Genomic DNA, 23,731 nt, shown 5'->3' on the forward strand with positions numbered 1-23,731 from the left:
GTTCCATTCAAAAAATCTACGCCGTTGCCATTTTTCTGTACAAGTGGCAACGCTGCAGTGCTAAAAATAGATCATTGTCTGTTACAATGGCTACTAATTTTTCAGCAAAATGCTACGTTTCATTTTCCATATACGGCTAACGTACCATCGCCAATCACCCTGTATATTGGTAGAGGTTTATTTAATTAACAATTGTATGTTGCGGTACGTCAGCTTTTTTGCAATTTTTCGAATTTTTTAAGTGTAGACCATGTGCCTAGTCGTACAACGAGCAAAAAGTATTTTACCGGAATAAAGTTAAGGCGACTTCGTTTACTGATACGAAATGAATTATTGTAATAATCTTGATGCTGGTTATATTTATTATTTATTTTATTTATTATTTATATTTATTTTATTTTATTTTATTAATTAATTTTATTTTTATTTATAAAACCAGAAACTTTTCATGACACCCTTGTATCTTACAAACGAGAGGTTCAGTTTGCCTTGAGTTTCTCTTAACGCCCCTAAACATTATAATTTATAATTGTATACTATATTTTCATAAATTTTAATTTAATAAAATACCATATTAAGACTATTCGTATTATTGCAGTGAACAGACATCCTGTAGTGCGAAAAGCACTAGATCTTTTGCTTCAGAGGCTGCCACGCAGAGCCCGAGCAAAAAGACAATTAGGTCCGAAAAATAAAATCGCAAACGTTTCTACAGAGGTTAACAAGTTAGAAAACGACCAGGCTAAAACTAGTGAGGTGCATGAATCCCCACAAGAGAAAAGTACAATAATCCTTGGCGAAGATAATCTTGCTTCCGATTTAAGACTTAGTTCGGATAGCGAAGATAGCTGTAGTGACATAGATTTTAAGTAAATTTGTATTAAGAGTTTTTCTGTGATTTAAAGCAACCGCTTCTTTATAACTAGATTTTTAAGGTTTAAGGAGAGAATATCAGTATTTTTGTTTGAATATTTTGGGTACAGTATACCAAATCTGTTTGTATATTGGTTTGTATATAATTACGTAATTTTATCTTTATTTTTTATGATTGTTGATTGTAAATAGAACGGGCATGAAACTATTAAAAATAATGCACTCGTTTTTCTTTTTCAAATAAAATGTGTTTTAATTTCCTCTTAATGATACATGAAAATAAAAATTGGAAAAATATATGTATAAAAGACAACTTATATAAAATAATATTGGCATGGAAAGTGAAATTATTTTAAGACTTACTTGATACTATAAAAAATGCGTTTGACATTGAAAAAACTTAACAAAAAAATGAAAATATTGGTTTAATCTTCTTTAAGCGTTAACGGCTGGTCCAATCCTCTTATGTTTAAGTGGATGGAAAATAGAAATACCCCTAATGTCACCCTCCAAGTTGTTACAGTAAACATCGGCTGAAAGTTCATCCAACTCGATCTCTTTTTCAGCTTTAGCTTTCTTGGTGGCATCGTCGATTTCTGCCCTAATTTTAGCGTCGATTTCCTGTAAAATAATAAATGAAACATTTATTTTGAACAATAATGTGTATAACAAACCTTAATCTCTTCAGCAGTGACCAAATTGTGGGAGATAATTTTTTCCTTAAATGAAGTTATTGGATCCCTGGTTTGTCTTACTTCCTGTACTTCTTCACGAGTCCTATAGCTTGTGCCGGGGTCAGACATGGAATGTCCGGAATATCTGCAAAAATAACATTTTAAATTTGTTGTTTGCAAATTGAAACCTAAAACTGAAGTTTTAGCTGGTGATCTAACGATTAAAAATATTTTTTGCGATACAACGTTGCCGCTTATACCAGAAAGTAGTAGCAACTTTGTTATTTTAAATGTAATATCCTGTATATTATTTTATTTTCCGATCCGCTATTTTTTTATGATTGTTTTTGTATAAGTTGTTCCTATACCTATCTTTAGTGGTTTTCAAGAAATTAATTATTTTCTTTATTTTTTGCCCAAAGCATAGCTCCAAATAAATTTTTATTACTACGACACTGGAACGCGCAGAATTTGAAATTATAAACGTAATTTACGTATTGTACATTATACATTTCACTATAAAAATTTGTTCTTCGTTATACAGGGTTGCTCAAAATTATGTGATTTTACCGCTAGGTACAAAAATTGTGATAGGTGCATTTTTTTAAATGGAACACACTGTATATTATAACATACTAAAAGGAAATTGAAATCTCTTTCTAACAAGGTATCATGTTCCTATATCTAAGTAGTTCGGTTTCTGAAATAAAAGCAATTACTTATCTATTTACTCAATTACTCAACTATTTATTCAAAGGACGTTTTGATGAATCTATTTATTATTTATGAGCAATGTGATAAAATTGTAGCAAGAACATGCAGAAAGTTCAACGAAATGTACCCCAATTTACAAAAAATGGATAAAAAACAATTTGTGTGAATACAAAATAACTTTATACAATTTGGTTCACAACTTAAAAATGATTACCTAAAGTAACAAGTTTACCTAAGCCTGTAACGTCTGATGTGGACAACATCGTGAATGTTTTAGCCTACTTTCACGCACATCCACAAGCTTCCATAGTGCAGCAGACGATTTAGGCCTTAAAACTTATTATTCTGTGCAAAAAATTCTGGACGACAATAATATTCATCCCTTTCAATCTTCAAAAGTAAATCAGCTGAAACTGGATGATTACCAATGTCGCGTTCGATATTGTAAGACACTCTTGATATGCACTCAAGAGGATCTAAATTTTCTAAAAGAGAAGTAATTCTACTAGAGAAGGTATTTTTAATAGAAGAAATAAACTTTTTTGGGCTAATCAAAATCCACATGCAGTTAAGGTAATGGGATTTCAAGAAAAACTTAGTTTTAATGTTTTTTGTTTACTAAAAGACAATCAAATAGCTTTTTTCATTTACGACGGGTCATTAAACTCCCATAAATACCTTCAGATTTTGCGCTCAGTAGTAGATTTTCTGGAAAATTTAACGCTTGAAGATTATCGCATTCTTGCATCTTGCTGGTTCCAATTGGATGGGACATCCGCTCATTGCACTGAGGAGGTGACATGTGGGTTATTTAAGAAATTCGATGACCACTGGTTTAGGCGTTTGGAACCACGGGATTGGCCTGCGAGATCACCTGATCTTACACCACTTGATTTTTACTTTTGGGGTAATTTAAAGCAAATGGTATACAAAACACCGGTAAACAGGAACTACGTCAACGACTTATCATATTATGCATTGGTCAACAAGATCCTTTTGAAATACAAGCAGCCATGCTGTACAACGCAGGATTTTGAAGTGCTTAAGAGTCAATGGCAATAATTTTGAAAATTTATTGTAAATTACCTATAATCTTAGGATGACTAAATAAATCATTCTTAAGTTTTTTTCCAATTTTTTTAAATTAGGATGCATTTCGTTGAACTTTCGGTATGTTCTTGCTACAATTTTGTCAAATTGTCATGAATAATACATAGATTCATCAAAACTTCATTTGAATAACTATTTCTTTCCATTTCAATTAATTTTTAGGTAACTATTCTAAAGAAACACGCACTATTACTATTATTGACCAACTAAATATAACTGTCAAACAACAATAGCATAGCACTGTTTGGTCATGACCTTTCATGGCCATCTAAAGCAAATATTGTAAAATATTCAGATTTTTACAGAAACTTGCTTTTATTTTAGAAACCGAACTAGATATAGGAACATGAGACCTCGTTAGAAAGGGATTTCAATTTCCTTTTAGAATATGTTATAATATACAGAGTGTTCCATTTAAAAAATGCATTTTTTACAATTTTTACATCTAGCCGTAAACTCACTAATTTTTGTAGTGAACAATTTTTTATAGTGAAAGACTAATGTAAAATACTTCCGTAAATTACGCTCATAATTTCAATTTTCTGCGCGTACCAGTAACGTAGTAATAAAAATATATTTGGGGCTAGAATAATAAAGAAAATCATTAATTTCTTAAAAACCACAAAAAATTGTTATAGGAACACCTTATACAAAAACAATCATAAAGCGATAGCGGATCAGAAAATAAAATAATATACAGAGTATTCCATTTAAAATAACAAAGTTGCTACTACTTTCTGGTATAAGCGCTGCTTCACTAAAAATATCGTATTTTAATCGTTAGATCACTAGCTACTACCCTTAATGCCAAATTTTCAAAAAAAAATCTGTAAAATCTGTAAAATGTAACTGTTATTTTTGCTATTGTTAAACAGCAATACATAGGATTTTAAGGGATTTCAATTACGGCTTTAAGTATATGTAAACTTGTGTTAAAATTTAGTAAATTGCAAAAAGAGTATATTTTGTGGGTCATCTCATATTGAAAACTTTGATTTACATCTGAAACATATAGAAATCAAGAGTGGTCCCAAAACAAAATTGTGGCACTCCCGTTGTAACCTTAAAATATTATTTTAACGTGTAATAAATTTATTTATATCCTAAGTGTTAAAAAGTGTTATAAAATTGAATTTGCTTCCTGGCCCAAATAAGTTTATTAAAAAATAAAAAACAGCATTGAACGGATTTGAACACGAATGCTTTTGCAGGCAAATCGAATATAACAGTTACATTGGGAATAACGGTAAGCAAATTTGTCGAGTAGGGTTAATTGTATTATATTGATCATTTTATTGCTCTTTTTTTTTAACATAAGAAACCGATTTAAGATTTAACAAAAAATCTTAGATTGATTTTAATGTTGAAGGATTGGAATCAAATAGAGCATGGTTTATGAACTATATTTACCTCCTGTTTTACCGAGTATCTTCTTCGATTTTGAATACTATTTTTAACTTCATTTTTTCTACAGATTCTAAGATATTTTGGTTGACCGGTATACGTCAAGTACATTTGCGTATAAAAAGACTGAAGTCAGAACTTACACTAAAAATTGGCTTGCCTAAAATGTCTTTATTTACAGAGAGCTCATTTCTGTCAAGCTTCAAAGTTGGAATAAAGCTTATATAAGTTACCTAGTGATAAGAAAGACAAAGAAGTTTTAGTAGTTGAAGGGGATTTTAATAAAAATTTGTAGAGCTCTCTAATAGATCCAAATACTAATATTTGAAATCTATTAGGAAAAATGTGAAATATTTGTTGTAAATGACTTGAAAACCTTCTAGCTTAGTTATCAATTTTTGGACTAAGGCACTTTTTGAAAGTAGAGCAACTCCCAGGACTCAGGCTTTCATAGAACCTAAGTTGTATCCTGCACGGCGTTAATTTATGATGCTCCTTAAGATTTCGCTTATTTACTTCCTGTTGGAAGAAAAATATTAAATCGAAACTGGTGAAAAAAAAGAAATTAAATAGAATTTAAGAACGAGTTATTTTTTAGAGGGCTACCTGGATTTTAACGTTTTTCACTTATTTATTTAGTTATTACCATAGGCATATATTTAAAAAGTAGTTAGTACCTGTAAGTTTGAGCTTCAATAAGGATAGGTCCCTTTCCTGAGGAACAATGATTAACAGCCAGTCTTGCAGCTTGTCTAACGGCAAGAACGTCCATTCCATCGACCCAGATACCAGGAACGTAGTCGCCTCTTGTATAATAATCAGTGCTGGCCGAAGATCTCACAGCACTTGTACCCATACCTAATTTAATTGTCTGTTATTGAGTTATTCTAAATTCTTTGCAAACATTTTATGGGAATATTTTATTTCATCTCATATTTTCCAAAGGGCAAAGCCATTATCAATGAAGATTAATATTTTAAATAATCTCTGCTAATAAACAAGAAATGAAAAAAAGGAAACAACAATCATACTTTCACAACTAAATAGCTATACAATTATGAAATTCTGGTTAGCAAAAATTAAAGAAAACTGGTTAGGAAAAATTAAAAATTAATTTATAGGGTACCAAAAAATATATTTTTTGTAAATATTACATATAATTTAAAAAGGAAAACAGTTTTCGTCCAAAAGGTTTAGTTTCTGAAGAAATTAGTTACATTTGTGTAATTAGTAAAAGTTCCATTTGACGTATTCAGAGACCCGAATGTTTAAAGTCCGTGTAATTATGTGTTTATTTGTCAGCCACATGTGCTCATGAAAAGTAGAAGTTTAAACATAAGAGAACCATATTTGAGATCAAAATGACTATCAAAGTTTTTGAGGCAGTTAAGAGCGGTGGTTAGGTCTTAATAAAACTTAGTAGTCCAGTTCAGAGATCTATTAGAATCTTTGATGTGTCGCAGATGCCGCACTAAATAGTCCGTGCGCCTATGTCGTGTTTATTGTCGCATGATATACATGTTTAAATGGCAAAATTTTATATAGTTTATCTATGAAATCATTTTAAATATATATAAAATCCCATGTTTTACACTATTTTTTATTTTTATTTCGAAAATTTCCATTTTTAGAAAGAAAATAATATCAAAAAATTGAGCGCGGACTAAAATTCAAGCATCTTACAAAAAATTTTAAACATTTCCAGCACTCACAGACTTCTCACATCTTTTTAGCCAGTCTATTAAACAAAGATAAAACACCTGCATTATGGCGATTCCTACTTTAGGCTTTGCAAGTGATTGTGTATCTCTGATTTTGAGGATTACGGGGCCGTACCCAAATAATTTTTTGGGCTGTTTTTGTATTAATTTCGTCATGTTTTTAAAAAGATCTTTAAGGATGGGTCTATCGCCTTTAAAATAGTTCTGTTGGATGGGTCTATCACCTTTAATAGTTGGGTTGGGTTGGAGGTTATTATTATTTGATGGGTTTTGCCGGTTTTGCTTTTTACACGTTTATGACAGTGGAGAATTTAGAATTTCGCCTGTATTCGTCTAAATTTTTTGCAATTTTTACTGTGAGGAAGTGTGTTTTTTTTATTTGTGTTTGTGGATTTATTTTGATATTATACCTTAAGACCTTAAAATGTTTCGACCCTGGGAAAATAGGCAGGAAAATTTGGCAAATGACGAGGAAAGTGTTTGTGCGGGCTTATGGACACTGTGGGTGCACAAGAAAGAGAATAACATTTGTGATCAAAACAATAAGAGTGATCTGGACAGTGACTCACATAGTTCTGATAGTTCATTTTCTAGTGTTGAGGAAACAGAGGAGGAAGCAAGGGAAGTAAGCTACAGGGGAAAATCAAGCAGTTTAAAAACGTAATTTTTTAAGGACAGACGCCAAACAAATTTGTTTAAATTTCTATAACAATCTAATGAATGATCCTCAGTTCAGAAATGATTGTAATGCTTTGCAAAAAACAGCGTTTTTAACAGGGGTTCCCTATAGTACAATATGCTATTTTGTAAAAAAAGGGATTAAAGACAGAAAAAAAGGAAAGATGCAGGACAATCAAAGGTACTTGACTGGATATTGCCAAATTGCTAAGGGAAGTTGTGTATTCTAAATACAACAACGATGAGGTTCTGACCATAAAGACGGTTAAGGACACCTTTGCGGCAAGGGACAAACGTTTCTCAGTCTCAACCTTGCAGAGATACCTGATAAAACTTGGATTTAAGTTTAAGATGGTTAACAAAAGAGCTGCTGTGATGGAATTGTCAGGTGGCATATAAAATATTTGGAGAAAATTTGGGAGGAAGAAAGATCCATATATTATTTGGAGGAAACATGATATGATACATTTATGATTGATGTATGATTTCCATTCTCTGAGAAAAAGTCCCTTTTTTGCCATAGTAAGAACATATTTTTACTAATTAAAGAAGTTTAAAGTTTTTTTTTCAGCTTACTACCCTGTTGTCCTTCAGTGACACAAGAAAGACTGCTTCTTCCTCCATTCTCTGGGAAAAGTCCCTTTTTTGCCATAGTAAGAAAACCATATTTTTATTAATTAAACAAGTTTAAGGTTTTGTTTTTTCAGCTTAATAACCTGTTTAATAAGTTTAAAATTTTGTTTTTTACAGTTTTTTGTCCATGATTTTTCTTACAGAGACACTATAAAACCAGTTTAATTCTTTTTTCAGTTACTTCCACACTTGTTCTGTCCCAGAAAGGCAAGACTACTTCTTTCATAATTCACTGGAAGAAAGGGCTATTTTACATTTGAGTTGTAATTATTTAAAAAAAAAATTATTATTAATTAAATTTAAAAATTATTTCTGCTACTCGTGTACACTTTTTAAATCTGTTTTAGTATATGCTTCAGTGCGAGATGAAGTTGGAATCTATAGCGGCAACAGAGAAACTGTTTCCCTCCTTAATGGAAGCAACTGCTAAAGAACAAAGGCAAAAAAAGAGAGTTTAGAAAACTGTGTTAACTCTTTGGCCCAGATTCAAATGAGTGGTTAAATTTATAAAAGTATTTAGTATCCTCACTGTAATTTTAGGATCCAGTATACTTAAAATGTAGTGTTTTGTATAAGATTTTTAGTATAACCATTTATTTTTGTTAATTTTCATCTAATCTCTCCTAATATGCACAATAACTAAATATGAGGCAAACAAATTAATAAATATTACATTCAGGATGCAAAGTGTGTTTTTTTTAATAAGTAAAACTTGTGTCTTTTACACGCATAAGATATAGATAGCTAGATGATTTTTAATGTAAAAGTTTATTTAAAAAAATATATTTCCACTTTTCTGACTACATAATTACTTTTTATCAGAAGATGCTGATACTAAATAAAGGGTTTTCATGAGTAAGTTATTATAATAGTATATGATAATATGTATTAATTTAAAAAAATGATAATAAAGGACATTGAATGTGGCAGCCAAAATCCCCGTTAATAATAACCACCAAATAAAAATAAATCTCAATACCCCGAAATAGGAAATATATAAAATTTGACAACAAAGACAAACCAAAACATTTTACCCTTTTGTGTGAAAAAGTAAATCTTTAATGCCTTACTTCACAGAATAAATGGGCCTGAGTAATTTGTACCTTATTAAATTAAAATTTTTGGTTAAACTGATTTTACGTACTTAAATCTTATCTTTAAATTAAATATTATCTTACTATCAACTATCCTGAATTTCTAGCTTTATAAAACTAAACCCAAAAATCCCAAATAATAAAGTTTCAAATACAAATAAATTTTAAAGCCGGACTGTGCAACTTTTCACGGTTAAGTGGCTGGGACTGAGGTCAGACGTCTTACAAAATAGTACGTGGGCGTCTGAAGTAAAATTTTACTAATCAAATCTATAAATTTAAAAAAATATGTTTAAAACATTTATTTATTTAATGGCATGATTAAATATCGCTTAGAATATTACTTTATGACTCTTTCCACATAAAATTTTGCGATGCCATGTGACAATACAAGCAACACCGGCACATGGACTATTCGCGGCACATCAAAGATTTTAATAGATCTCTGAACTGGACTAGAAGCTATTTGAAAAGCTTTACCCATAACATTGTTATGAGTAAAACTCAAAACATTGTTATGTGTGGATAGAGGTGATAAAACTGATGTGTTGTCTTTAAGAACAAAGAGATACACTCTTAAAAAATAAAGATTTATCTTGTAATGAGAATTAACTGGGGTTATTGTGGGAAGAAAACATCAGATGTTAAATTTGACAGGATTACAATCCATGCCGTTAATCTACATAAATTCTATTAAATTAGCAGCTTTTTAAATGGAGGTATTTTTAAGATATCTGTTTGGACCAGACTAAGTACCTTATTACTTCATCATTTAGAGACAAATTGCACTTTACTATACATTACATACAATGGGTATATAATAAAGGATTGGTTATGAAGATAGATATTAAGATATAATAAAGATATGGTTAATTTTATAGATGCCTGGGATTCTTTTTGAGCAACCTTTTTCTCTACCTTCTATAGAGTATCAAGCACTTTACTACTACAAGTACATTACTTTTGTAAAAAATCCAATGTGGATATAAATTATTATCACGTAGGAGATCACAAAAAACCTTTTTTCTACTATTCCTATCTTACTAAAAGAATCCAAATTTATAAAGCATATTCAAAATTCATCTTGCTAATGGATTATCTTGTTAATGCATTCATTACGCAGCCTTGTAATGGTGCAAACTTTAAATCGAAAAAGTTCAGAGCAAAAACGAAAGTTTTACAATTTTTTTTCTCATTTACAGTTTTCAAGACTACATAAAGAATTGATACAGGGATGAATACTTTTTAAAGGTAAGAAAGTGACAATAGTAATAATATCTTACAAAATATTTAACATGACTCATTTCCTCATACTTTTGTAATACTTGAAGTAAAATGCACCCCTTGCTACCCTGTTTTATTTTACTTTAGGCGATGTTCAGAAATACTATATAGGTAATTGAATTTTTTGCTTACCATATCCATTGTTTTCGCAAACAAAGATGCAAGGTAAATTCCACAGCTTAGCCATATTATAAGCTTCAAAATCTTGTCCTTGGTTGGCGGCACCGTCGCCATACAGTGCGACGCAAACGCCATCGGTGCCTTTGTATTGGGCAGCAAGCGCAATACCTGCTCCTAGAGGAACCTGAAACACAAAAGGTCCAATAGAGAAATTCTACATTTTGCGAATTTGTTATTTCTCCAGAAAACTTCTTTTTTACTTTTACTTCACCAAACGAAACACAAACATAGGTTTATTTGCCATATTACATAGCACGGTTTCTTATGGAAAAATAATAGCAGATTATGTCATTATACTTAATCATAAAATAACTTTTATAAAGATACTTAAGATACTTAATACAAAAAATTTAGAACACCATAAAATTGTAAATAAAAGAGAAGTACAAAAAAAGCTTAAATTAAAAATAAAAGGTAATTAATTATGTAAACAAGAAAACAGTAAATATCTAGTAATAATTAAAACTTCGAACTTGTAATGCCTTTTCTTTAAATTTAACACGTTTCGGTTGGTGTGTATCTCCAACCTTTATCAAGTGTAAACTAACACTAAAGTTGATCAAAACAACAATCAAAGTAGCGGTAACAAAAAGAAGAGAACCGCAAAAGCCAGATGAACCTCAGATAGAAGAGAATACATCAGGGAAACTTCAGAGAAAATCACGAGAATCGCTAGGAAATTCAATATGAAAACTGCCTTTACGTCAAATAGAACCGTACGAGGTTTAGTGTCGAAGACCAAACCAAAAAGCCTAGTGGACAGCAAGAACTGTATATCTCAAATACCATGTGTAATCTAAATGACATGGAGATGGATTGAAAATGTGTGGTGCGGCATTATTGTCAAACACTTTCTGGTAATGAGTATTTAATTTTTTTGCAAAATAATCTCCCGAGGTTAATGGAAGATGTTGATTTGGAAACAAGAGGGCAAATAATTTTCCAACAAGGTTGCCCTGCACATTTTGCAGTTCAAGTTCGTCAATACTTAACCAGGCAGTATCGTTTGTGGATAGGAAGTATTTCCTTGGCCTGCTCGATCACCAGATCTGACTGTCCTAGACTTTTATCTGTGGGGAAGCATTAAAGATTTAGTTTTTGCCATCCCACCCACAACACAGAACGACATGCAGGACCGAATTCGCAATGCAATAAATTCGTTACCAACAGAAATTTGATTCCATTAAAAATATGAAATAATTTATTTATTACAAAAATTTGAGTTCTGGAGTTTTATTTTTATTGTTCAAAAAATTTTTATTTAATAATTTCGGAATAAAATAAGATATTGAGTTGCGATTTGCGCCAGTTTTTATGTTTTTTCATGCTCTTTTAGCATAAATTAAAAAAATTACATCGTTGTATTTAATATTTGCCAGAAAATCGCTGATAAATTCCAAATTAACATAAACCGCCCTCTAGCGCTCAACAAACCAACTAAGTCGGGCAAGTAATTATACCACATAAAAGCCTAATAATTACCCTTTAAAATAAAAGCAAGCTCGTTAATTAATTCATTCAGCCAATTAAAAGTTTTAGACATACATATTCAACCCTTCCTCCACCTATTATTTGACAGATTACAAAAAAAAGTTTGAAATAAAAAATGTTTAGAATTTATCATACTTCAAAATGGCATCATTGTTCTCTAGGATTCACTTTGAATATTTTCAATAAAACTAATTTCTTCTATTTCAATGTTGAATTACGCCCCGTAGCGGTTATCGTACGAACTTATAAATAATTTCCAACGATTTCTCTCTCCCGCTTTTATAAAAATAATTGTTCGCCCTATGCTTTGGGATGACTAGTTACTGAGATATGGCCGACGACCTCTCTTAGTTGTACACCCGGTACAACCTAGTCCGCCCCTGGTAAAATAAACAAGGTAAATGTGTTTTAAGGACTGTGTTTGAAGAGGTCCTTAGTAGTGTTGATCACGTAATATTTTTATAAAATTATACAAGTAGTTCTAAAGTTATTTATTTAAGAAATACACATTTCTAGCGGCGTCTTTAAGGGGCCGTATCTTCGTACGGAGGGCCTATAGGAAATTTCGAGATTTCCCACATTTTCCCGGACACCCTGTATAAGCCCGTAGAATAGTAGTTATTATATAGTTAGTTTATACTTTGTAATGGTTGGAGATCTACATCAACCAAAATGTCGCGTACAATTTAAAAATAAAGGCATTGCAAGTTCAAAGACTTACTTATTACTGCTGTACCAATGTCTACCTTCTTCAAAACTAAATATGTAGTTTACTTGATTGATGTTTGTTTGTTATAATGTTTATATTTTAAAACTTATACTTAAACTCCTAAATTATTCAGACAACATAAACTGAAATTGAGTTATATATTTTCAAACAAATTAACTATAAAATTTGGGATCGAATGTTGTTATCGAATTCAGTACTGCGAAAAGATTTATAGTCCGATTCAGAAAGCTACTCATAAATTTTATCTTTTTTTGGAAAACTAAAATTTGGAAAATTAAATAAAATTGAAGCTCTTAAACGAGGATAATTATTTACTTATTAAACGAGGCTCTTAAACGACGAAAAGGAAGATAACAATATTTTTATCCTCCGACAATATTTTTCTTAAGTTGATATTGAAATAATAATGAATATGATACTACAATTTTATATTATAAAATATTTGTTTTATTTCAACCAAATTATCATGAAATGGTAAATGTAAATCAAATAATAGAACTAAATTACAGATTACCTTAATAATTATAGTTAATAACATATTGTTTTTACTGGAAATTACTGGACATTAAATTTGGATTTAGTGGAAAGTAAAATTGCAAACAAATACGATGTAAATATGACACTCTGTATCTAAATTACCGATAGCCGTTAACCTCACGCTATAAATAAATTATTATTTACGGTTATCAGGCAAATTTTAAGTTAAGGTATTTGCAACGCCACATTTTATAAACTTTTTTCGCAAAGCTGCCCTGACCTACCTTTTAATATTGAAAATATATATATGCATGTTTTTTCGACTTTTATAAAATTTAAGGTTGAGGATAACTAGATAAATTTGACATAGGCACCAACTTGGATTAATGTCCGGCATTTTACAAAAGATGGGTTGTTCATAAATAAATAGTTTTAATTTTGTTATATATTAGATAACTTAAATTGCTTCTCAGATATTAGCTGACCTAATGTTAACTTTTCCGTCTCTTGTAAAATCTTCGCCCGATTCGTAAGCCTTCTTTTTGCTTATTCCATTTTTCTTTTGAAAATAACGATCCTATGGCTCGTTAGTTCGTAAGTTCTTTATTTAACTCAGATATCAATATTAAGCCAAGGTTAAAAAAAAAACACATGTATTTTTTAGTTTTCTCAACACATTTTCTTGTTTTTTTTTTTTAATTTTCTAATTTAATACTTTAAACAAATAAACTTTAGAAAAAAAACATTTTATTAATCATATTTTATGTTAATTATAATCATAATATTAATTTAAAATCTTTGATCTTTTATTCTAAGAGATCTTTAATTCTGAATAGTACTATATCCAAATCCATACTATACTATCACCAAGACAATCGCGATCGCCCATCCTTTGTTATGAGTACTATACCATTAACATAGTGGCATTCTATGACAGATGTAAATAAGACAGCATTCGAACTGGTTCACTAGGGAACAATTTCATACAGCTATTACATTATCAACCAACATAGAAATAGTTTTTTTTAAGATTTTTTAACAAGCTCAACTCCATCAATAATTAATAATAATTTTGTTAAGTTATTATTTTTACTAAATTAATATAATTTGGCATAATATATTAAGAAATGTTTCCATTTAATTATTAGTGATCACATGAAGAAAAAACTTTAAAAAAATGCTTCTTTAATTTATGTGTTTTGAACACAAGCAAATGTTTAAAACAACTGATTCAACAAAACAAAACAGGTGTTGTAGGCTGGTATAAGAAATTAAACTTTTTTGGCCAATCATAAGTGTTCTATAAATTAAATTTTATAACTGTCAACCCTAATATTTATGTACTAATAGCTTAACATTTGAATAAAATTTCTGCCGGAATTAGTCAAAAAGAGGTCAATAAACTCAAATTCCTTAATCGAAATTCTCATTTGAATTTCTTTGGATTAGTATCTCAGTAGATTCAAGAATCTTAAGTTAACCCTACATTATTATCTACTAGGAGGAGGGAGAACTCAGCATGTGAGATTCAGATATAACATTTTAAATAATCTGTGGTTTGATTAACATTATTTAATAATAATAATAATAATAAGACGTTTATTAGTCACCAAGAAATTACAGCATTTAAGCACAAAGAATAAAACTAATAGGTAGGTGTATTAACTTTTACAAAATTTCAAATATTACAAAATTCCACTAAATATTGAGTATTTCATCATTTACCAATAACAAAAAAAAATCGAAGAATTTGTAACAAAATAAAAAAGCTAATAATGCAAGGTGACCAACAGGCCATAATATGCAGATTTACAGAGATATCCCTTACACAAAAGGCTCCCTGAATTCTGTTGAGGCCAAAAAAAAATTTAAAAAAAAACAATAATTTAAAAATTTAATAATAAATATTCTACTAAAAAAGAAAGAACATACCTAATGGGAGCATGGGAAGAGGATCAGGATATGAAAGAAAATATGAGGGGAAGGGAAGATGAAAATTATATAACGATTTATGGCAACGTTCAAAGCTCAACAACGGCAACGTTCCTTTCAGGAACAAAATCATGAACAATAATATACACAAAAACGTTAAAAAAAAATCACTCATACACATAATTAACCAAGGAGAAGCAGCTTAACGTTAACTTTAAAAGTTTTTTCTGTCAATGTAAAATCATTTATTTTAAACCTATTTATATAGTGTGCAATCAAGTATGAAAATGACTTTTTAAATAATTCCTTATTGTGCGCCGGAATAGTAAGCAAATTCTTTCTTCTAATATTTAGGTTATGTACATCCGTTCGGAATCTAATCTTTCTAAGCAAATATGATGGAGACTTCCACTAAGTAATTTATAAAAAAAACAAATAAGATGTAATACTCGTCGATTGAACATATTTAACCAGCCCGCATCCTTTAGCTTATAAGAAATATGCTCCCCTCTCCTTACGCCAAATACAAGTCTTAGGCACGAATCCTGAAGTTTTTGTATCCGATAGGCATCTGAGCAGTCAAGACAAGGACCATAAATAGTGTCGCAGAAATTGAAAGGTGACGAAACCAATGCTTCACAAAGCATTTTTTTAATATTAGTACTTAAGTAATTCTTCCGCGCGTAAATAGTTTTTAAAGCTGAGTATCCAATTTTAAGTTTAAGTGTAACATGCTCCCTAAATTTTAGTTTATGATCTATTAGGAGCCCCAGAATATTTGCTGAATTTTGAAATTGTATAACATTGTTATTCATTTCAAGTCTAAAGTTATTTAAAATCTCAATCCGGTGAGCATCACTACAAAAAAGAATAGCTTTAGATTTGGCTGGATTAATTTTTAAAAGTAGATTTTGAGTTTCAGTAAAGATATTATTAAGATCTATATTAATATTAAGGTTAGCTTCAGGAGCATAACTGGGTTTAAATGAATTAATAAATTTGAGTATCATCTGCATAGCAGTGATGTTTACATCTATTTAATTTTTTTGTTTAATTGTGATGTGTATATTGTATATAGCAACGGACTCAAAATACTACCTTGTGGTACATCAGAAATAACGTCAAGTGCCTCCGATATTTTTCCATTTAGCGGAACTCTTTGTTTGCGGTTTGAAAGAAAAGATGACATAAGTGTTAAGGCTGACTGAGAAAATCCTAGATAATGTAATAGAGATATAAGTATCTTATGATTCACCATGTCAAATGCTTTGGTAAAATCTAAAAGAATTAAAACAGTTGCCTGATCTTTATCCAAAGCCCGAAATATATCATCTGTAACTTGAGACAACGCAGTGCGAACACAGCTATATAGCCCTTACGAAACCCAGACTGATATTCTGGGATGAGATTATTGCTATTTAAATAATCAAGAATTTGGCGCTCCATAATTTTTTCCAAAATTTTCGAAAGAACAGAAAGTATAGAAATAGAACGAAGATTGTTGAATTCTGTGGGATTTTTAATTTTAGGTAAGGGAATTATATTGGCCTCCTTCCACTTTTCCGGAAAATAGCTCTTCTCAGGACAACAATTTATAATGTGGGTAAGAGGGTTAATAATCACAGGACAGCAAAGCGTAACAATAGTAATATTTAAATTATCGGATCCAAATACCTTGCTTTTTATAGTTTGAAGAATTTTTTCTACTAAATCCTGGTCTACTTAATTAAACATAAAATCGTATATATTAGGAAAAATTCTGTGCTCCTTAAAAAAATGTATAAAATCGGTATTAGGCTTATTGTTGTTATTGTTTATATTAGTAAAAAAACCATTAAGTTTTTCAACATCTTGTGATGCATGATATAGGAAGTTGTACATTACATTTTTTAGAAATATTGATTTTTTTCAACTCACGTCCTATTTCTATACTGTTTATACGTATTCCAGTCCTCCAGATTCTTCTAGCTCTAAACTTATTTAGAGCCCTATTACGGAGCTTTTGCATAAACCTGATGTTGGGGGTTATCCAGGGGCTATATTGTTTTTTTTTATTATTAACCCTCTTAATTGGCGCATGTATGTCTAGGATATTCTCTAAGTATCGACTGTGTGAAAAAATCAACCTTAGAGTCAATTTCAGGCATGATATACATACTATGCCATGGTATTAACTCCAGATCAGACTGAAAACATAAATGTTCAATATTATGAAGGTTTCTATATGTAAAACTAAAGCGTTGTGGCTCAGAAATATTAATAATATTTACGATAAACATTTTTTCATATGATATATTCTGTATCAATAAGACAAGCTCATCATCTGCTATGTTCATGCTTCAAACATGTAGCAGCAATAAGATGTCGAAAGACATATTATCAGGTTTATTTATTATAAAGTTACCAGAGCTTAAATGCAAGCTGAGCTAATAATCAGCAATCAGCAATGGATCATAATACCATTTAGATGTGATATCTAGTATTTTTATTGCTCTCTGCTGTGTTCCATTTAAATTAAGCAACTTAGTGCCTTGTAAAAAGTGTAATAATTTAAACTTAATTTTTGAATGTCCTGTATAAAATAGTAACTTTTTTACAAATGAAATGTAAAATTTAATAGTTCATTGTTACTCAGTGCAAATATGGTAAAAAAAGAGAAAACAGATGTTAAGGAATTTTTTATTGAAATTGTCTCAATATTTTCAAAAAACACAAAATATTTTGAAAACTTTAATGTTTAGGCTCGGTAAACCTTAATAAAATCTACCTTTATTTACAAAGTAGAAAAGTCAAAAATCAGAATTAAATAATATACTTACAAGTTGTTCATTTAAAAAAAAAAATATAGCTTTGATATATTTCTTTTCTTTCTGTACTTTAAAATAACCTGTATATCATGAAAATAATTTAATAATTTAAAAAAAATACTTCTGGAATGCCTTTGATAATCCCAATTTTTTAAATTGATTTTTCATCCTGTAGTTAGCAATAATATTCCGTATCGTAGGTCGTGAATAACCCTAAATACATGATCCACTTTAGCTTTAGACTAGTCACTAGTAATGCAAGGTAATTTTCTTTGGAATCCCAGATAAAAATAATATTGGCCATTAGACTGAGCCAATAAAAATTACTATTTATTTTTTTGTATATTGAAAATATTGTTCAAGGTGACTATATATATATATTTATTTTTTGGTTATTGCAAAATATAAAAGATAAATCTAAAAAATATATCTTTGACACAAAAATAAAATCCCAAATAAAAAGTTAAAATTTAAGAAGATAGACCTCTTAACACCAAATATTAAGGGCTTAAACCTTGACAATATTTTTTTGTCCTCGTTAAAAATTGAAGACTTGTATTTGTGCAATATCATGCATACTCAAAGATATATTTATCTTTTGTGGGCCAATATTAATATGGTAGAGTCACATCCTCTTTCATTAATTTAAATATTTTTAATATAAAATTACAAAATATTTATATTTAATTATTCCCGTTCATCATTAAAAAGAAATTATCTTTTTTTATTTACATATTTTTAATCATGAATGATAATGAGCTTGCTTATTATTAATTAGGTACTATCTAATTGAGGAGCAACTTCTAAAAACGCATTTTGTCCAAATTGGACAAAATTGAGCTTGAAGCGGATTTGCAAATTAATTATTGTGTCCTACAATCCTGTAAAAATGAAACGTTTCAAACGGCATTATGTCACTGTGTAAACTACGTGCAAAGTATAGGGTTCACATCAAAATGCATTTTGTCCACAGATGTAGTCGAATCAAAACGCATTATGTTGTTTCGCCACTAGAAGGCGCTGTCTCGAACAAATCAGCTGATATATAAAGCTAGTGTTGTGTTAGTTTTGTTTGTTATAACCTGCAATTCAGTAAGTTTCTGCAGTGGTACAGATGTATATTGTCCAGTTACATTTTTTAAATAAAATATTTAGGAACTAGAAAGTGTAGGTGCTAAAGTGCGTTATAATGGAAAACCTCGATAACAGTCTTATTGTGGGCAGCTATAATGAAGGGTCAAGGAAAAAGCAACAACAAAAGACAAAAAGGAAAATGGATTATGAGAAGAGGTAAGTATTGCTCGTTTGTTACAATAAAAAATATTCACACCTATACTTATTTTTTATAGAAATCAAGACCCTGACCCTTTGTTGCTTAATTTTCAACCACCCTGCCTCCACGGAGAAGGAAAATTTAACTGTCTCAGTATTTCAAGAAGTATCCTAGCAAAAGCAAAGAGAAAAGTTTTTTATAAACCAGACAGAAAGAAGCAAGATAAAAGACTGTCCTTTTTAATGGATGTTGCTCAACCAAAACGCAGCCGAGTTCGTGGTGAGGTGAGAAAAAACAAGCCACATCGCGTTGCAGTTAAATATTTCTTGATATCTACAGAAAAACAAAGACTACCTGTATGCTCCAAGTTTTTTGCTAAGTTGTTTAGGGTAGGTCAGCGAAGACTAAACACAATTGCTGACGGAATTTTATCTGGAATCGGGATCGTAGAGAAACGAGGAGGGGATCATAAACTTCGGAAATTTTCTGCAAAAATAAAGCATGTACACTTGCTTTCAAGTTTATTTCAAATTTGCGAGGTTACGAAAGTCATTATGCACGAAATAAAAGCCGTCTTGACTTTACTTGCATTCATCTTGAACATAAATCGACTTTTTCACCTTTATAATACTACCGTTGAAGACGAGTTGAAAGTAAAAAAACGTTTTTCGTAAAAATTTTTGAGACAAAGTTTAATCTAGGGTTTGGCTCTCCTGCTTCCTATACCTGTAGCTATTGCGCTAGACTTAAAAGTGAAATTCAGTCTTGTGAAAATGGAGGAATTATATAAAAATGTCAAAGAATTCGCGGCCACTCCTATTTACCTGCTGACAGGATATTCGGTCGAGTTGAGAAACATCTACGAAAAACTGAAGAGGTGTTCAGCCCCATAGCTTATATCAAAAGGAAATAGTGACATGAAAAGAATATTTTTACAAAAAATTATAAAAAACAGCTACGTTGATATTAAGATAAAACTTGAGCCCACCTATATGTTTGACGACGCTTCAAAGCACCCAGTGACAATAACAAAACGAGGCCAAACTTTGATAAGGGATATGCAGGATCACTGTAACATACCACTGGTAAATAACACCAAAGAAGAAAAGAAAACTGATGTGCGAAAGCTGCTTTGTGCAAGATTTGGACAAGACTGGGAATTTAAAGTCCCGCTTTCTTCGCTCTTGTTTTTTGATCATGCCTTTAAACACCACGACGGAACCAGAAGCTGAAATTCCAGATCCTGCAGATGATGTAGGTGAAGAAAATCCCATGTGCGACTGCCTCGAAGAAGACCCTAACCAGGAACAAATTTTCTTTGTGTTTTTGATTTTTTTTTTCAAGTGGACTTTGTTGATGTTATTAACATTAGTATTATTTTGTAAGTTTGCATTTTTCGAAGAAATTAAACAAAAACAAAAAAAAACATATTCCTGGTACTTAGTTGACATTTTATCCTTAAAGTCGAATAATTTCACTACCAACACCAGTTTTTTGTAAAACGAATAAATTGGAACAAACAGCATTATGCCCAATTTTGAACGAAACAAAACGAATTTTATACATTGTTATGAATCAACATGCATTAAGTCCAAACATTTTTTCGATTTTTCCAGATTTTCTAATAAATATTGATTTAACCAAGATAACTTAATGGGTTTTTATGTTAATTTCTATCAAAACAACTCCATGTAGTAAAAATATATAGCAGGGTTTAAAAGAAAATCGTTTTTCGTCAATACCCAAAAATGTATTTTTTGGACAAAATGTGATTTAAAAAGTTGCTTCTCAATTATTACATCACCTGTTAAAAAAATAGGAAAGATTATTATTCTAGAATCTATATAATATGTTTTCTATAGCGAACATTTTTAAGAATAGATAGATAAATAGAATGGGAAGTGTATAAAACCTTCAAAAAACTTGTTTATCAATTAATATGTTAAATCATTAAGTAACACTTTCATGATCTTAACTTTTTTATAAAACATCATATGTAGCAAAAAGCGTTACAGATTATTTCCGAGTGTAGACGTGTATTTGTCGCCAGTAAAGGTTTTGCGTTAATGACAAATAAAAAATATCAATTTTAGTAAGCCAAAACAAACATCTAAACCAATTAACTAAATTAGTTTTGGTAAAAATGATTTTTAATTATTTTTAACAAATTTTATACATTTATTCAAATTATTAATATAAAATTCATACTACATGTTTAACATGATAAAGCATTTATAAATTATTTAAGAGAGAGGTTAGAAAGATGTTAGTTGTAAAAGGCTACTACACTATAGAAGAATATGGACCATTTTTAAGTTTATTTGACTTTGACTTTATTGACTTACTATAGGAGATTCAGTTTTGGTGCAACAAAAAAAGTTGATTTAAAGTGGTTTTTACAGTGTTGCATGATGAATAATTATGACACAGATTTTGACCAATTTTAGTTACCACTATTTTAATGTTTTTTTTATGCTTGGTTATGTGATATTTAAATGTTTTATAAATTCTGATATTTTAATTTTATTGGTCAATTTATTTTTTTTGTTTTGAAACACACTTGAATCGGGTAAGGTATTTATTCCTGTGACACAACACATTTTATTAATAAAAATGCAAGACACTTTAAGTTTCAATAAAATAGAGAAGTGTGCCCAAGAGAATGGTACTGTTTTATTTTTTACAGCTTACCTAAACAAAGTCTGTTTAAAATATTGGCAGAGAGTGAAGAAATGTGCTTTGTTGACAATAAAGTTCTTGTGGTTTTAAGAAGAATCTGGTGACTGAAAGTTTGGTAGGAACTGCATTCTTTGAGTTTGAATATAAGTAAATTAGTTTTTATAAATGTCCTTGCTACTAAAAATAGATAATTGAAATTAAATGTGCAACAGAATTAGAATATCTTGGAGTTCTTGCTAATTTTATCATAAACCATTAAGGTCATACAAATGATGAACTCTAATATGTGAGAAAAAAAATAAGAAAACTTATATATAAATGTTATCAATAAATACAAATGATCAAACTAAACACACAGATAAATATATGTTGCTACAATAAATAATCATCAATTTTCGAATTTAGAACAAGGCAAAGGCTCAACAGAACAGTTGTTAATGGAGGACAAAATGCCAATAAAGCTTAATAAAAATACACAGTTCTAAAAATATCTAATATGTTAACTAAAGAACTAAAGGTTATACCACTGAAATGTAAAAAATAAATTGAAGATGGTTAATTAAAAACCATATTACCTGGTTCAATAGAAACTGTTTTTCTATGTAGCATGTAAATAAGTGATTGATTCAAAATGTAGAGTTTTATTTTCTTTTTTGGTTAACTCTATATTTTTAAAGTGTCTTTATTGTACAGGTTTGATATGGCTTGAAAGGTTTATGTTTTAATTTACATAAATAGTTGAATTGTAAGTAGTGTTATAAAATTTAAATATAACTTTTATTAATTGCTTTTCTGAAAAGTATAGGCTAAGGTTTCTTAGTAAACAATCAAATACACAAGAGAACACACATAGCAGTTCCACTGTGTACATTACTATATAAATTGTTGCTTATAAAAGAAACCTTTTATACTAAAATACAATAATTTTTGTCTTAAAAAATTATTAATTGATGATAATCAAATAAAAAAAACTGCCAAGAACTATGAAAAAATGTTGACCAACTTACTTGAGCACCAACAATACCATTTCCACCATAGAAGTTCTCACAATACATGTGCATAGAGCCACCCTTACCCCTTGCACAACCTGTTCTTCTTCCAGTCAGCTCTGATAAAACACCAATTGGAGGCACTCCCATGATGTATGTCCATCCATGAGCCCTGTAAGCAGTAATTACACCATCATGAGGACGAAGAGCATGTTTAAAACCTACTGCCACTGCTTCCTAAATAAAGTTCACTTTTTACATGGTGCTATGTACTTTAAAGTTAAAATCTTACTTGTCCAGAATATAAGTGACAAAAGCCTCTAATGATTTTTTCCTTGTATAGGTTGCCCGCTGATGTCTCCATACGACGAATAGTGTGCATTTGGGTGTACATTAAAAGGGCTTCATCTCTTGTAAGAGTAACATGTTGGGAAGGTCCTTCCTCAAGTTTGTGAAGTTTATAGGGCTAAAAATTATGTTTTATTTAAATATTTGAATTTCTAAAAAGTAGTTGAGGTTACTTGAGTCTCAAATTGGCTCTCCCCAACAGTATGTCCAGTGGCATTACGGCTAATGAGCCCTAGAGCTTTCTGAAATAAAGAAATACAGCTATTGGTACTTGGTGACTTAACCTTAAAATTATTATGTAATATGGATTAAATATAAAGAAAAAATAAAGAGGTTTACGTTTAAGTACTGAGATACCCTTTTAGCCATGCTGAAGCCCTGCAAATGTCTTTTTAAAGTGGAAAAACGGACGAAATTTATCCAACCCTTCAACCTCTAAAAATACAGAAAAATCAGCTGATTTTTACTCACATTTGTAGGAATGTGTCGCTTACAAACGGAGCGGACACAAGCGGGCAACATTTTTCCGCGGTATATATGCGGGTTTTTGAATCAATTACTAGCAGAAGGGTACTTTTTTAGAATGTGTTAAATATTATTTAGAGGTCATTTAAAAGTAAAAAAGATTTGTGATCGCCGG

General features: G+C 30.2%; 2 protein-coding genes across 4 annotated transcripts in view; one reads left to right on the top strand and one right to left on the bottom strand.

The window, feature by feature from the left end:
* Positions 1-1,100, top strand: part of LOC126735446 (synaptonemal complex protein 1-like) — a 36,474-nt gene extending 35,374 nt beyond the window's left edge. For both annotated transcript variants that reach the window (XM_050439441.1, XM_050439447.1), the window contains one exon: positions 599-1,100. In XM_050439441.1, the coding sequence (XP_050295398.1) occupies positions 599-873 (275 nt within the window). In that variant the 3' untranslated portion in view covers positions 874-1,100. The remainder of the gene's footprint in view (positions 1-598) is intronic.
* LOC126735505 (pyruvate dehydrogenase E1 component subunit alpha type II, mitochondrial-like) lies at positions 1,100-23,731 on the bottom strand. Of its 2 annotated transcripts, XM_050439525.1 has the most exons (9): positions 23,586-23,710; positions 23,431-23,526; positions 23,265-23,333; positions 23,036-23,209; positions 22,762-22,980; positions 10,318-10,489; positions 5,453-5,633; positions 1,548-1,692; positions 1,100-1,494 (listed from the first exon to the last, which is right to left on the bottom strand). In XM_050439525.1, the coding sequence occupies exons 2-9, from the start codon at positions 23,458-23,460 to the stop codon at positions 1,309-1,311; spliced, it is 1,176 nt and encodes a 391-aa protein (XP_050295482.1). In that variant the 5' UTR covers positions 23,461-23,526; positions 23,586-23,710; the 3' UTR covers positions 1,100-1,308. The 2 variants fall into 2 exon arrangements, with proteins under 2 accessions (XP_050295482.1, XP_050295476.1); XM_050439519.1 differs by lacking the exon at positions 23,431-23,526 and having other exon boundaries at positions 23,563-23,731.

This window comes from Anthonomus grandis, chromosome 1, assembly GCF_022605725.1.
Source record: "Anthonomus grandis grandis chromosome 1, icAntGran1.3, whole genome shotgun sequence".
Classification (NCBI taxonomy): Eukaryota; Metazoa; Arthropoda; class Insecta; order Coleoptera; family Curculionidae; genus Anthonomus; species Anthonomus grandis.

What these genes read in the sequence shown, in the direction of transcription:
- LOC126735505 (XM_050439519.1), bottom strand. Translation starts at nt 23,613, where the DNA reads ATGTTGCCCGCTTGTGTCCGCTCCGTTTGTAAGCGACACATTCCTACA. An exon ending in AGAGCCAATTTGAGACTCAA is followed by an intron (nt 23,210 to 23,264) that starts GTAACCTCAACT and finishes CATAATTTTTAG; the next exon opens with CCCTATAAACTTCACAAACT. An exon ending in TCACTGCTGAAGAGATTAAG is followed by an intron (nt 1,495 to 1,547) that starts GTTTGTTATACA and finishes ATTATTTTACAG; the next exon opens with GAAATCGACGCTAAAATTAG.